The sequence below is a fragment of the Pseudonaja textilis genome, chromosome 4, assembly GCF_049901715.1.
Source record: "Pseudonaja textilis isolate UNSWEBS1 chromosome 4, rPseTex1.2, whole genome shotgun sequence".
NCBI lineage: Eukaryota > Metazoa > Chordata > Lepidosauria > Squamata > Elapidae > Pseudonaja > Pseudonaja textilis.
Genome location: NC_141993.1, coordinates 56,657,370 through 56,673,396, shown reverse-complemented (window position 1 = coordinate 56,673,396; position 16,027 = coordinate 56,657,370). Strand labels below are relative to the sequence as shown.

General features: G+C 37.1%; 2 protein-coding genes across 5 annotated transcripts in view; both read right to left on the bottom strand.

Annotated features, from left to right (window-relative positions):
- UBXN7 (UBX domain protein 7) overlaps nt 1-3,429 on the bottom strand; it is a 32,249-nt gene extending 28,820 nt beyond the window's left edge. The window contains exon 1 of one of the 3 annotated variants that reach the window (XM_026701423.2): nt 3,294-3,429. In XM_026701423.2, the coding sequence (XP_026557208.1) occupies nt 3,294-3,366 (73 nt within the window). In that variant the 5' untranslated portion in view covers nt 3,367-3,429. Of the gene's footprint in view, nt 1-2,778 lie in introns of all 3 variants that reach the window. The other 2 variants (XM_026701424.2, XM_026701425.2) reach the window with 2 other exon arrangements.
- A 1,047-nt stretch (nt 3,430-4,476) lies between these two features.
- On the bottom strand, nt 4,477-15,741 carry RNF168 (ring finger protein 168). 2 transcript variants are annotated; one of them, XM_087933122.1, is made up of 8 exons: nt 15,643-15,741; nt 13,669-13,807; nt 12,187-12,533; nt 11,578-11,654; nt 10,738-10,914; nt 8,442-8,551; nt 6,840-6,927; nt 4,477-6,259 (listed from the first exon to the last, which is right to left on the bottom strand). In XM_087933122.1, exons 3-8 carry the CDS (start codon nt 12,485-12,487, stop codon nt 5,243-5,245), a joined length of 1,770 nt encoding a protein of 589 aa, XP_087789248.1. In that variant the 5' UTR covers nt 12,488-12,533; nt 13,669-13,807; nt 15,643-15,741; the 3' UTR covers nt 4,477-5,242. The 2 variants fall into 2 exon arrangements, with proteins under 2 accessions (XP_087789248.1, XP_026557205.1); XM_026701420.2 differs by having other exon boundaries at nt 13,669-13,731.
- Between the last annotated feature and the right edge of the window lie 286 nt (nt 15,742-16,027).

The following is a 16,027-nucleotide window of genomic DNA, read 5'->3' as shown; positions in this document are numbered from 1 at the left end:
GTGTGTGTGTGTAGTTTACCAATAATAAAACCATTTCAATACAATTTTCTTTGCCAGATTTTAGTATACTCTGTCATTATCTCCTCTCACACATCCTTTGGAGTATTCAATGGAGTATTCCTATGACATTTAGTCCAAGGAGAACAATCTAATCCTTTCAACCTGGAAACACTTCCGCACCCCACCCCACCCCGACACGACTGCATCTATGGAGGACTCTGGAGTATATGCATGTCTCATATTATCTTAATTCTGAAGCAACCAGAAACACACAAGAAGTTTGAGGAGTTTTATCTGCTTCAAAGTTTGACCAGGCTTAATCTTCATACCATATTTTTAAAGAATGAAAAAAGAGGTCTCAGTACAATTAAACAACAGTAATAATTATTGATAATAGCTTGGGGGGAAGTGTTAAAACCATCAACTATAATTCTATTCCCTTTGATCCAACTATACCCCAAAAGGGTAGACTATAGGGCTGTGATGGCAAACCTATGGCAAGCTTGCCACAGGTGGCACACAGAGCCATTTGTGCGGGCACAGGAGCCCCAGCCAAACTTACCTGCACTGAGCATGCGCATGCCTCCCAGCTGATTTTTGGCACATTTGAGGCTGTTTTTGCCTTCCCGGAGGTTCGAGGGAAGCCTTTGCAGCCTTGAGAGGCTGCAAAATGGGCCTTCTGGAAATACCAAAAGTGCCTCAATGGGCCCATTTTCAGCCTCCCGAGCTTCCAGAGGTTTCCCTCAAGCCTCAGGGAGGGCGAAAACAGCCTCCCTGGGCTCCAGAGGCCCTCCGGAGGTTGAAAACGGGCACTTCCGGTATTTCCGTAAGGCCCATTTTTCGGTCTCCCGAGGCTGCAGAGGCTTCCCTCGAGCCTCTGGGAGGGCGAAAACGGCCTCAAACAGGCCAAAACAATCAGCTGGGAGGTACGCGCATGTGCAGTGCAGGTAAGGGAACAGGGCGGGAGTGTTGTTCGTACATGCACAGGGGGGGCACATTGCATTGTAGGTGCTGGCACGCACGCGCTTTCGGCACACAACAAAAAGGTTCACCATCATTGCTGTAGGGTACCCTTCAGTTCGTGGACTACACCTCTTACAATCACTTGCCATGAAGCATGCTGGCTTTGACTGATTGGAACTGTAGTATAAAACACCTGGAAAACTTTGTGTTTTTGCTTTGGTTTGTTTAAAAAAGGCTTCTTACATTTAGCTTTCCTTCTTTCTCAACAAAACATCACCACAACGATTATAAATTATTGGAAAACAATATACAAGGGCCTCTACATCTATATTAAATTATATCTGAAATATTAACTATTTAACTTCATGTTATTTCCTTTTCCAGAAACTACTGCAGTTAAACTTAGTGCAGTACATTTTTTCTCAGAAATAACAGGATAACAGTAATACATAGAAAAAAAGATTTCAACTGGAACTGAGTTGAATGCAACAGAAATAAAATACAATGAAAGCTTCTAAAACATGTAACAGTTTTTTTGGAATATGTTTTACAGCACCAATAAAACTGTCCATATACAGGTAATTGACTTACAACAGTTCATTTAGTGACTGTTCAAAGTTACAACAGCATTGAAAAAAGTAAGTTATGACTGTTTTTCACACTTACAACCATTACAGCATCCCGATGGTCATGTGATCAAAATTTAGAGGCTTGGCAACTGATTAATATTTGTGACAGTTGCAGTATCCGATCCCCTTTTGCAACCTTCTGATAAGCAAAGTCAGTGGAGAAGCCAGATTCACTTAACTTGTGTTACTAACTTAACAACTGCAGTGAATTGTGGCAAGAAAGATTGTAAAATGGGGCAAAATCGACTTAACAAATGTCTCTCTTAACAACAGAAATTTTGGGCTCAATTGTGGTCTTAACCTGTAATCTTCACGGAGCACTCCTATGCATGCTAATTCAATAATAGATTCTACCAAGCTTAATGGAATTTACTCTCAACTATCAGTATAGATATCATTCCAGCCTTCAGTTAGTTCAGAAAGGCTTAAACGAATGGGACTTTTTATATTCACTAATAACACATAAAACTCTTTATAGAAAAAATTAGACTTCTAACTCAAGGGAGCGAACACACACAATTCTCCTTCCTCCTATTTTCCTCAGGTCAATAGTGACTACTAGTTCTCCAGTACTTCACCAAATAATATTTTCTATTCCAACAAAGGTATTAGGCACTGGGTCTAGAAATTCTGCATGCACTCCAATCCTAAACCAAGCTCCTTTCTGAAATCTGACTGAAGCGTTTGAACATCACTTACATTCAGAATTCAGTCAAGAAAATACATTTCTGGAAAGCGTCATGCCATATTTTTAATAAACTGAATAGGATTTAAAAAGGATTGGGTATCTCGTCAAGCATTTGTCCATGAAGGCTTGTAATCCTTACTGAATGAAACTGCTTTTTTTAGAGGCACCACCTTTTGATTAAATAGCAAACAAGAAAGGACAATCAGTCCTTTCTTTTAATTCTAGAATGATTAGACATTTGGCATGGATCTGCTGCTGTTCAAAACAGAATATTAGATATTAAGGATTCTCCTCCATCCCTCAGGACAACTGTTTTTCCCCACACCCAACAGTTGTTTTCTAGTAATATCCATGCTTTGGGACCTTCATATAATCAGAACGGAGATTAAATATAAACGCAAAAATTCCTCGGGAATATTTTATTTTTACAATTCTAACCCCCGAGGCCAGAACGTTCCCACCGGCCCTTTAAAATGGGAATTTGGCTGGACTTATTACCTCTGCTGATTTCTATTTTTTTCCGACTTTAAATTTACATTACAGACACCCAGGTAAGGCGGATGACGATCCCTTTTCGTCTTCTCGCAGTTTGAGCATGAAACAGACTGGTATTTCGAGGGACGGAACTACCATCTATTTCTTCGTCTACCATAAACAGAGCCAGCAAACCACAAGTCTGGTTCTTCCTGGAAAATATCACACTGTGGTCGCCGAAGCGAAGGGGAGAACTGGTCTTATTTCACTCCAACAAAAGAATTTCCGTACAATTCCTTCGAAGCATTGCCTCCTCGAAGTTCTCTCTTTTTCGGTTCGCTCCGTTGCGTTCCTTTTCGGTGCCACCTTGGCTTCTTTCCCCCCATTCCCGCGCCGGCCTACCGGAGTCCCTTCCCCTTTATCTCCCGCCAAGTCCCTTGAAGACAACGTTTCGGACCCCGCTCCACAAGCCCCTTCCCCCATTTAGCTGCACCGGACTCAAACCTCTTAAATCTATCCCGTGTTTTCGCGCGCCTCACCCGTGATGGCGGTGAATTGCTGAATTAACCCCTTCAACACTGAGGCGGCAGCAGAGCCCCCGGGCGCCGCCATCTTGCCGCCTCTATCACCGAACAACACTCGCCACCTGCCGGTCTTAGTGCGCAGGCGCAGATTTACCGCGCCCCAATTCCCTTGCGCGCTTTCAATTTCAATATCAAGCGTAATGAAGAGCGTGACGTAAAGGAGGAAAAATCGTTTCATCCTTCTCGAAATGGTATCGGAGACTTCAATTGCTGTCCTCTAGTGGCCGGAGGAATTCCGTCCCGGCGATTGACAATTGTCTCAAGCCTCCTCTCAAAAATTTTGCAGATTTCTTCGCCTTGTCCCAAGAGATTTCCTCCTTACCTTATTGCTACAAATGCAATTAACCTAACCAAAGAAACCTAAGTGTGTATCGTCGGGGTCTTCCCAACTGCGCCATTCCGCTTGATGGCGAGACGTGAACTGGAGCGCAAATACGAGGACTTATTAAACGAAGCTCCATAGAATTCTAATGCAGAAAACAGTAGTTTGCCAGTAGGAAAACAGAGTATCAGGCTTACCTATCCTGTGCAACAAAGGAAAACAATAACTATTGTTTTTTATAACAACTACTATAAAAGCAGGAGGAATCAAGAACACATCCTATTAGTGTAAAAGTGAATGAGCTGCCTGAGAACATTTTACTCCTCCAATCTATAGGAAAGAACCAAGCACTTGACATATACTCTTATCAATTACATCTTTTACACAGCTTTTCATGTATTTTATGTATTTCCGTACTGCAAGAATCTCTGGAAGCTAGTTTTGCCATATAAAATTATGGTCCCAGCATCTTGAAATTATCATTGGTGGTACTTTTTGATTGTGAGTAAAAATGTGATTTCATGCTGAGAACATAAATTCAGACTATGGCTTTTATCCATAACTATATTCATTCTAAGAATTAAAAATGCACAGGCACATGCCATGATGTATGCAAGAGTTTCAAATGATTTTAGTTTTAAAAAGATGACTGAGAGGTTTCAGATAAATTGACCCAAAACCAGAGGATTTTGAGAAATATACCAATATTAGCTTGGGTATAAGCACCTAATCCATTTTCCCCCAGAATGCAATAATGGCAGTCGAGAACAATTCAAAAAATGAAAACCCCAAAAAGATAGAAAAGAATTCTAAATGTAATGTTTCAAAAATAATTATTTTATTTGCTTATTATATTGTCACTTTTAAGTAAATCCTTCAGATTATTTATATATATATATTTGTCTAGCTACAACAAAAATTTCCATTTTTATAAAGCTGAACAAAAAACAAATGGGATGGAGATTTCTAAAGACACAATTGACTGCAACAGTAAACATCAGTACTTTAGCCTGCATTTTTTTGTTATTGTTACTATTTTTTCTAAACATTCTGAATGCTGAGATATCTTACCAAAGTTTTCAAGAACTGAAAATAATTGTGATTTACTTATTGAATATCTTTGGTGCCTCTTATACTTCTACAAAATATCAAATTTAAAATTCCAAAATCATTCCAATGAAAATTGATTTGTTGTCTTGTGAAATCCATAAGCCACATTACTAGTAAGGCAAAAATACAATTCCAGCAAAGAGAAAAATAAGAATGTATCTTATGATATGTCTGTCTTAAAGATGGCATTTATCACTGGCATTTATCACAGACAACAGTGGCATGGTTATGACAACTCAGCAACTATTATTCAGTACAACTTAAAATTGAGAGTAATTGATACCATCTATATATTAAAGAATAGACACAAGAATTCAAAGAAAAAGGCACAGAACAGATGCTACTGTTTCTGGAACAAGTAACACATTAATTCTGGAAACAGCTAATACTAGATGAGATAAATATATGCCAGTTTTTCAGAGTAGCTTTTTCAAAATTTTCTATTAATATACAGTGGTTTGGGTGAAATGTTTCAATTTGTTGCAGATTTCTTAAACATCTGGATAATCGTCCTTTGTTTGATTGGCAACTCTACATCCTTTAAATCAGAGCGGAGTTCACAACTCAGATTTCTATTTTTCACAGATGGTTTTGTCTGATGTTTGCTAGAGGTCTTCTCATTCTCACTGTGGGAACGTCTCTGTGGTTTGGGTCGATTTATTTCTGTCTGGCTGTTTGAAGCCTTTAAGAGTTTGCAGTGCTTCCCAACAGCTGGGGATTTTCCAGCTGCCTTAGATGGTGTAGGACGCAAATGATACTCATCAGGGGAGCCTTTTTTGCGATTTAGTGTTTTCAGTTCTCTGTCCATTTCCTTCTGAATTTTCAAAGCCAGACACCTATCTTCTTCTTCCTGTTTATATCGTTTGTAAAGCTGCTCCTCCAAATATATCTGCTTTTGTATATCGGCCATCTCTTTCCCTTCTGTTTGTACAAAAGTTCTTCTTCTTTTGTCATTCAAATATGAATCCCCTGTCCGATCGGTGGGAGATTCTTGAGATTTTCTCTTTGGAATCTCTTTAGTGATCAATGAGCAATTCTGGTTTTTATTTTTAATTAGATAGTTTCCCATTACCATTGTTTCTTCACAGGTTGTATCTTTGCTGTCCAGTTGAGTACTAGATGTCAAAGAAATAAGGATTTCTTCATTGCTGTCATTTTTGTGAAGTTTCAGCAAGCATGTACTTTCTGTAAAATTTTTATTTCCAAAGTCATTGTTACTGGAACCACTGCTCATTGAGAAAAAATCAGCTTCATGGTCCTCTCTATTAGTAACACATTCCTCTGACTGACTCCTGGAAGAAGATGACAATTCAGAGCCATGACAGTTGAATTCAGATGTAGTACATATATTTAAATAAGAGTCTGTTGATTCTAAAGGGAAATCTTTAGGCATTTTTCCTTCTCCGATTGTCTCTGGAGATAGTATGGTTATATCATCTTTTATTTTGTCATCTTCCAAAGTAAAGTGAGTTTTAGGTTTAATGCTTTCCTGGAAAAAAAAACAAAGGTCAAAATATCCATCATGCACTTTTTTGTATAGGAAAAAAAATGATTTTTGATGACTATGATCATGAAACATTGGAACATTAAAAATTTGATGGTACTTGACTTTCAGGTAAAAATTTCAGAGAATTAAAACTTTCCTCGGGAGAGAGAGAAAGGGAGGGAAAAAGAGAGTTATATAGAAATGTATATAGTATCTATATAATATCATATAACAATGTATATTAATGACCAGTGGTGGTACAGTAGTAAGAATGCATTACCGCAGAGTATTTCTGCTGACTGCAGGCTATCTGCAGTTTGGCAGTTCGAGTCTCACCAGCTCAAGGTTGACTCAGCCTTCCATCTTTCCAAGGTCGGAAAACAAGGACCTGGATTGGGGGCAATATACCGACTCTTTAAACCACTTAGAGAGGGCTGTAAAGCACTGTGAAGTCGTATATAAGTCTAAGTGCTATTGCTATTTCAATCTATATAGTATTATATAGAAATATATTCTATATTATATAGAATTTAACTTCTATAATTATATAGTGTTATATAGAAATGCCAATACATGTACCTACCTCAGAAAGAGAGTCAATGTTTTCTTTTTTTAATTCTCCTAATAGCAACTTTGGGGGAAAGAAACCACAAGACTTTGGAGATAAATACCTTAAAAACAACACAAAAGAAAATAGATAAATGAAGCTTTTATAGCTTGCAAATAACAAGCTATATGTTATATTTACTTTTGAATATAACGTAGCATAGGTTTTACTTCATTTCTCAGAAAAGCGGATATAATATGTAATCCTAAGCCTCTACTTCTTTTCACTGGGTTAGTCTGAATTTCTGTATATGCATTTAGGAACTGTGACTTGTTCCTGCTCTACTCTCCAAAAAGTTATCCAGATACAATTTACTTATTTTTAGTATTTTATTTCTATAATTGGTTGAACATTTTTAAAAATTGTTTGCTGTCTAAGGATCGTTCTTGGATGAAAGGATAGGATAGAAATTGAATAAATATGACTAAAGTAATAAAGAAAGATGTTCAAGGTGCTGATGTTTCACAAATAACTCACAAATAAAGTGAGTTCAAGGTGGTGATGTTTAAAGCCTATTATGAGCGCATATTATGGAATGGATTAGGGTACATCTCTTAAATAAATGAGAACTTGTTATCCTCAGGTTATTCTAAACATTTTGCTTCTCATCCTTCAGTAGCACTAATTCAGACTTTATAAAGCAAAACATATACCGGTAGTTGCAATGTTTATAAACAGGTTCTAGCACAATACTGTTTCATAAGGTATTAAAGCTCAACTGTCTAATTATTATAAATCAGTCAATAAAATGGCTAATTTAAAAGTGAAAGACAATTTGACCTAGTGATTAAAGCACAGAACTAGTAGTGGGAAGACCTATTGGTCCTGTCTTAGGCTCAGAACCCACCTCAAGAGTTAAAATTAAATTTGTTGCTAAGAGTTAAAATTAGACAATTAGATAAAATTAGACAACTCAACAATCACTGCAGACCTAAATTATGATTTACTGTTACACAAACGAGGTTATTAGCAACTCTTTCCCTTTCTCTTCCAGCAGAGCTGCAATAAAACCAGCAGCTCTGGTTTCTGTAATCACAGTGTAATGTTATATCTAAACTTGAACGGTAATTAATAATGTAAACTATGATAATAGCTCTTTGCTTTATGAACATGATTTGCCTAGTAAATTAGGTTCTATCTTCCCAAATAAAGTTTTATTAGGACTTAATTATATGGATATCCAGAACATCTATGGAAATTCTGTCATCCAGGTCATTGTTGTCCCAAAGATGCTTTTTGAATAGGCAACTGAACTTTGTTTTTCTAAGAAAAACAAAGTCCAGTTGCCTTTTCAAAAAGCACCTCTGGGATATCCAGAATATATTTTATACTATATTACCACATAATCCAAAGTGTTTTTTAGAATTTTTTAAAGTATGTATTGAAATGAAAGAATTTGCTGCCTGCCAAAATTAATGCATCTTTCTGAAACTTTTTTGAGAAGTTTTCAAAAAAATGAAATATCAGTTGTAAAAAAAAAACCTATAAACTCTTATGACAAATTTCTCTATTTATACGATACAAATCTGCATATACTGTACTAATCTAACTTTGACTATGTAACCGAATTTTACTTACTTCTTAATATCACCATAATTGCTTGATTTGGTTTTCGATGTTTTGCAGCAATCAGAAGGGGACGGGCCAGGTACCGGACTGCTTTTAACAGACTCTTCAACAGATCTGTTCTTCAGTGCCAAAAAAAAAAAAAAAAAACACATAATAAAAAGTACTGTATTTTTGGACTATAAGATACTCTGAAGTATAAGACGCACCTAGCTTTTGGGAAGGAAAACAAGAATTTTTTTTTTTTTGCCTCTGCCTCCCAGCAATTTGTCTCCTTGCAGCAAACAGCCTCGTCAGCTTCAGCGAAGTCTGATTAAGCACCAGCAGCTGATTGTCAGTTGGATCTGCCTCCCGTCAACCAGCTGTTTCAGGCTGCAGGGATCGCCATTGCCTATTTCCGCCTCCGCGCCCCTCATTTTTGGCTTCCACATCCCATTACAACCTCTGCGTGTCCCTTTTTCTGCCAGTTCTGATCCCTGCTGCCTGGAATGGGCCAAAAACAGGGCATGCAGAGGCTGAAAATGGGATGCAGAGGCCAAAAATGGGGCACACAGAGGCAGCAATAGGCTCTGGAATCCCTGCAGCCTGAAACAGCTGATCCAACTGACAATCAGCTGCTTGTGCTAATCAGGCTGTGCTGAAGCTGACTCGCTGTTTGCTGCAAGGAGGCAAATTGCTGGAAAGCAGAGGGGAGCCAAAGGGTGGGTGTGGCTTCGGCAACATTTGCTGTATAATACGGAGACATTTCCATCCACTTTTGGGGGGAGGGAAGTGTGTCTTACACACCAAAAAATATGGTATGCCTATTGCTATTTATTATTATTTTCCTGATCTTTTAATATATAATCCAAGGCAGTGAACATACCTGATACTTCTATCAATTTTTCCCACAACAAGCCTGTGAAATAGAATGGGACTGAGAATGCGACTGTCACCATCTGATTTTAACACCATATTAAGCTGCTTTACAAATACTCCAGTGGTGATGTGCACAATTCATCCTACATTTTAAGAAATTTATTTATTCATTTATTCATTCATTCATTCGTTCAATTTATATTGTCACCTATTTGCCCATGGCGACTCGAGGTGACTTACCCAATGTAAAACCATATTTAAAGCAAAAAATAAAAAACGAACAAAAAGAATCAAATAAATTAGTAAAGTATAATAGAACAAAATTTGGGGGAAAAAACAAAACAAAAAAAACAAAATAAAAAATAAAAACCAACTCCCATCCCCTGTATACATATGTATTCAGGCTCAACACAGAAAATGTCTTTTTTGTATCAACAGTGCTTTCCTGCCTACTGTACCAAAATACTATCATAGTCGCATCACCCACCAATTTATGTGACAGATTGTCAATTGGAAATTATATTGGCTTTTATCTAACTTAATCCAGGTTTAAGGAAGGACGACATTTGTTGTACAGCAAACTATTTATGTGCCTTTGTCTGAATGTTCATATTTTTCTTTTATAATTACTTTTGGAATGGGGTGTTCTCAACTTCTAATGAATAAATAATTTCTTAATTGGAAACAGCAATCGTAATGAAAAATAAAATAAGCATAGTCATTTATATCCCAAATAGGTAGTATTAATTTAATATATCCAAATTATATCAGATCAGCTAGGATTGTATGCTAGTTATTTAAGAAGTTAACTAAAATTTTAAGACACACAACACACACACACACACACACTTGGTGTACCAAAAGCCAGACTCCATAGGTCAAGACATGATCTAAAGGAGACTTTTGTGTTAGAATTTGAAGCATCAGAGAAAATAGTCATGTGTCGAACAAGGAAATGTTTAGAAGAAAATTACAAAAAATTCAAATGTTCAGTGTAATTTTATATAATAAATCGTTTATGGGGCCTGATTTTTTTTATACACCCTGTTCTCAGTGAACAGTAATGGTCAGGCATTGGATTGGCACCAGGGAGACTCAGGTTCTAATCCACCTTCAGTACAGATCCTCAGTGGGTAAATCTGGAGCATTCACCCTTTCCAAGCTCCCAAATTGCTGCTGTAGGGAAAAAAAATGGGGGGAGTGCCTTATATGTCAACGTACGCTCCTAAATGAAAGTCAGGATAGAAATCTAATTGATAATCTGCTACAGATAGTAAAAAAGTAAATCTTTTAACAATCTGATAGCATTTTTTACATCTATCTTGATTACAGAAGAAAAATGAAAAAGCTTCCGATTAAGTACTCTTTCAATGCTAATATTCAAAATGCCATTTAAGAAAACAGGAAGATTTAACTAAGCCTATTTAGCTGTCATTTTGGTTAAACTTACCAAATTTAAACTCAGTTCTTGGGCCAACATTTCATCTAATAGCAACTGGTCTGCTATCTTTTTTTTCTTTTCTTCTGTTAACCTTTGCTCTTCTTTCTCTTCTGCAAGTAGTCTTTGAATATATTCTTCACTTGCTTTGCTCTCTTCTTGCTCAAGAGCACGGCGTTCTGCTTCCACCTAACCCCAAAATTTATCATTATTTATCATTAATAATTTATAATTATTAAATTTTTAAACAAGATTTGAAAAAAGATACAAAGGTATCTTTTCAGTCTAGTAATTACAGAGGAAAATTTGTTTTATGAGAAAAGATAATATGAAATTTTAAACAGAACAGACGAAAGTATAAAAACATTGTTTAGAAAGATTTTAAAAATTAGAAAAAGATATGCAATTGAATTAAGAAAGGAATGAGACAATTTAAAATAAGGCTATAGGAAGTAAAGAAAGGGAAAAGCTATTGAAAAAATTGCAAAAATAGTTATAAGATATGGATTAGAATGTATAAGATAAGTATGTATTGAGTTTATGTCTGTATGGAGAAGTGATAACCCGAGGTTATGTTGTTTTCAAAAAAAGATATTTTATTTGTATTTGTATGTTTTGTGAAAACTTAAATAAAACTTTTATTTAAAAAATTTATCATTATTTTTAACGTTCTTTTATTTTATAGATTGAGCATTTTCATTTTTTTATTTCAATACTTCTATATTTTGGCTTGGCTTAGTGAGTAAGCATTTAGTGCCCCAAAACAATCTCAATCCTGGTCTTACTCAGGATTTTATGATCCCTTGCAAAACTGCCTATTATGCAAAACTGCCATTCAACTTTCTACTTTACCTTAGTGATCTCAGCTTCATATTCTTTCTTTAATTCTCCAGGCTTACTTAAGCAGTGTATTGGTTGCGGCATATGCACTAGACCAGAAAACAAAGCAGAGACGAGACAAAATATGGTTATTATGATACAATTAAGAATACAAGTTGCAATTTAACATAATATATATATGAAACCATGCACTTAAATACAATCCTTTTCAATCAACCTGGGTTCTTTGCAATTTAGTATGTCTAATATATACAGTATATAAAAAAAAATAAAAATAAAGCTTCACTGGACATTTATCCAGGAAAAACAAAAAGATTTGACCTTTAACAATGGTGACTTATATTTGTATCACTAAATTATTTTAGTTTAACAAATAATTCAACAAATCTAAAAACCTATACTGCACTAATCTATTTGCCCATACTCCACAAAGAAGAGTAATCTATGACCTTAGAAATGTATCACTCTTATCAGTTATATTCTTAAAGTTAAAGGAGACCACCAAGTGAATTATTAAGTATCAAATTTTCTTGCTTTTTTTCCTTAAAAAATTTACAATAAACTTATGAACACCAAAGGCAGGCCTATATGTGAACCAAGCTAGTGCAATGTTTTACTTACAATAATTTTCTAGGTCCTGTCCATTAATTCTGCGTTGGCACTCTTCTGGAAAATGTTTCTTAATTTTTTCCCATAATTCCAAGTTAATAAGAGTGTTATTGCGAGTGTTATATCGTGCCCAAGATGAGACACGCCGACGACAAAAAGGGCAACACAAACTTGCTTTTTCCACAGTAAGTTGAAAACAGGCATTACAAAGAGTATGGTGGCATGGTAGTGTGACTGGTTCCACAAAAATATCCATGCAAATATTACAATGGCAGTCAGACAAGGAAAATGGGGTCTCTGATACTTTTGGCATGTTCAATCCAGGAAGGAAAATTATTTTGTTACTACATCATCAGCATCTGCAAAAAATATGTAGTACATTATTTGTTTAAGATCAGTAAAAAGGTAGCATTGTGTACGTTAGATCATTTTTCATACAATCTATGAATGTTACCTGATACCTAAACTTTATTACTAAAAGTATAGTACAATACTATTCTATAGAAAAAGCATAAAAACGAATGTATGAATTATGAGTAAGGAATGTCCTCACATATTACATTATTATTAGGCAGTACTAAATTAGGCAAATACATTGTTTCCCAATGCAACTTCCTATTCCCCTGCGGTATTTCTGGATACTTAAAACTACAGAAGTTATAAGATATTGCTTCACAATTATGTAATTCAATTGTATCAACTACTTTTTTTAAAGAAAAAGACAGTTACCCGATTATTTCCTTATAGCCTAATTAAAAGCAGTTTTGCCAGTACAGACTATTCTAAATTGAACTAAAGTCATCTGATACTAATTGAAAATATTTTCAGAAAATGAACTGTTATGTGGGTGGAACTAATTTTTTAGACAGAAATTGTGATTCATTACTAATTTTCATACATTCTGCTTGTCTCTAACTTGAAGCTCATGTTATACGTGTCTGATTTCCTAGTTCAGCATTTGCTTAAGAGGTACAAGGGCAGATAAATACGGTGGCATGCAGAACATTTAGATTAAAAGCCTCATCATGTAACTGAGGGAACAAGAGGAAACGACCACTAGCCTTAGTGCATTCTACTTTCTTCTCAGAGCAAAAATATGGGAAAGCTCTCCAGATGGCCCATCCCCAACCGAAGGCTCATTTCACAGGCAGAAGCTGTGTACTTGTGCCTCTCTTGTTAGTGGAACATTAAGCAAGGATTGCAAACACCACTACTGACAAGGTCAATATGGGAGGATTTTTAAAAAAAATCCTGGACTCAATACTTATTGTAGAGTTTTCAATGGAACATCAAATTAAGCAAGAAGCCAGATCAGGTGGAAGGATCGGCCCAAGTTGATCTGAATTTCAACTACTTAAAAGTGTGCTGTCTACATTCTGTATCAACATACTAACAGGAGTTTTGTAAGCACAGATGAAAGAAGCTCTATAGATTCCCACAATGGATGAATGAATGGCAAAGTGAATGGAAATGTAAACATAAAAAAACCCTTACCACCAAATAAGGGTCCGGGTTCTACCACAATTTCTTGTTTTTGAGGAATAGGTGCTTTCATCTCTATAAAGACAAAAAGTACATAATAGTTTGAAAACATCAGTATTACTCAGGCAAGAGGAAGGTCTGTTCTTCAAACCTATATTGAAACCATGCAATGGAAATTATTCTTGTGATTACACAAAAAGAAAAAATTCTCAACTGTCTGGACCAGGGGTGTCAAACTGGATTTCTTCGAGGGTCGGATCAGCATTGTAGTTCCCCTCTGCTGGCCAAAACAGGGCAGAGGTCCGTGTGTGGCCCCTTTGCATCTAGTTTTCATCCTCCCCGGCCTCCTGCAGCACTCTGCAGGCCGAAAAAGGGCCATGTGCCCCATTTTTGGCTCATTTTTAGCTTGTTTTTGGCCCATTTTTAGCCTGTTTTGGGCCTACTTTCAGCTGGCAGACTGCTGCAGGAGGCCATAGAAAGTGAAAACGAGGTGCAGGGGGACTGCACAAGACCCATTTTTGCAGCCAGAGGCACTGTGGGCCGGATTTAAGCACCCTGCAGGTTGGATCCAGCCCGAGAGCCTGGAGTTTGACTCCTGGTCTAGACCTAGTTTTTACCATTTTATGTCACAAACAAGACACAATTCCGGATGTTTGCACATTTTAATTTTAATAAATCTGAAGAATCTCTAAAAAGGAAAGGGAAGAATCAACCTGACTATAATTACTTGCAAAATGTAAAAATTAGTTCTTAAATTAAACCAGTATACATTCACTGGAAAGCACATAAACTAGCAGTTATTTCAAATGCCTCTTTGTTAATGAGCAGCAAGCATTGTTAGGAATTCTAGCGGTATCAGTTTCATTTCTGCAGTTCTCAACTAAAACAATTTTTCAATGCTTCTAGATTGGATGTATGGGAGCGTGATGGGTCAGCAGTTAGACACTGAGCTTGTCAGCTGGAAAGTTGACAGCCTGGGTTCGAGACCAAGCAGTAGCAGAAACTGCCATTACTTGCCCCAGCTCCTGTCAACCTAGTAGTTTGAAAGCATGCAACGAATAGAATTTAGTGGGAAGGTAAGTGTTCTTCAGCGTAGTCATGATAAACTTATGACCATGGAGCCACAGTAGTTAGAATACAGTATTGTAGGTTAATTCTGCCCACAGCCTAGAATTTTATCTTGACCGTGACTCATGGTTGACCTAGCTTTCCATCCTCCTAAGGTCAGTAAAATGAGGACCCAGGATGACAGTGTTGTAAACCACTCAGAGAGCGCCCTAAGGCTCTATGGGCAGTATATAAGTCTAAGTGCTGTTGCTATTCAGACAATGCTGGCTTCCTCAATTATAAAACAGAAATGAGCATCAGCCCCTAGAGCTGGACAGGAGTGGAAAGGAGAAACCTTTATCTTTAGGCTGGATGCGAGAGCATTTGTATCTAACAATATATGCAGGTAGTATGCAGTTCCATATTGTTTAATAGAGTAAATGAGAGGAAAAATTTTATGGAAACCAAATAATGCAAAAGAAAAAAGTAGACATCAATTCCAGATAGAAGTGCAAATACTGGGTAAATGGAATATTGAAATGTTATTATAGAAACTACAGATGAATTACAATCAACTGCAATGACACTAAAGGTTTATTTTCAACATTGGCATTTGTGGAAGGGGAATAATGTTCAAATTGAATCTGGCTTCCCCCATTGACTTTGCTTGTTCGAAGCCAATTTCCGTATAATTCCTTCGAAGCATTCCCTCCTCGAAGTTCTCTCTCTTTCGGTTCGCTCCGTTACATTTCTTTTTCGGTGCCACCTTGGCTTCTTTTCCCCCATTCCCGCGCCGGCCTACCGGAGTCCCTTCCCCTTTATCTCCCGCCAAGTCCCTTGAAGACAACGTTTTGGACCCCGCGCCACTTGCCCCTTCCCCCATTTAGCTGCACCGGACTCAAACCTCATAAACCTATGCCGTGTTTTCGCACGCCTCACCCGTGATAAGGAGTAACTGTTTCAATATTTCAACACTGACGCGGCGGCAGAAGCCCTAAGCGCCGCCATCTTGCCACCTCTATCACATCAATAACACTCACGGCTTGCCAGTCCTATTGCGCCGGCGCAGATTTACCGCGCCACAATTCTTTTGCGCGCTTTCAATTTCAATATCAAACGTAATGATGTAAAGGAGAAAGTGTGTCGTCCTTCTCGAAATGATATCGGAGACTTCAATTACTGTCCTCTAGTGGCCGGAGGAATTCCGTTCTAGCCCTCTTTCACGCCTCCTGTCAAAAATTTTGCAAAGTTCTTCCCCTTGACGCAAAGAAATTTCCCCCTTACCTTATGGGACAATTGCTGCAAATGCAATAAATATAAACCG

Bases quoted from the DNA above. Each gene is read 5' to 3' on its own strand.
- RNF168 (XM_087933122.1), bottom strand. From the start codon at position 12,487: ATGCCAAAAGTATCAGAGACCCCATTTTCCTTGTCTGACTGCCATTGT. The intron at 10,915-11,577 runs GTAAAGTAGAAA...TTTTGGGGTTAG, and splicing joins ATGAAGCTGAGATCACTAAG to GTGGAAGCAGAACGCCGTGC. The intron at 8,552-10,737 runs GTAAGTTTAACC...TTGGCACTGAAG, and splicing joins AAGAACTGAGTTTAAATTTG to AACAGATCTGTTGAAGAGTC.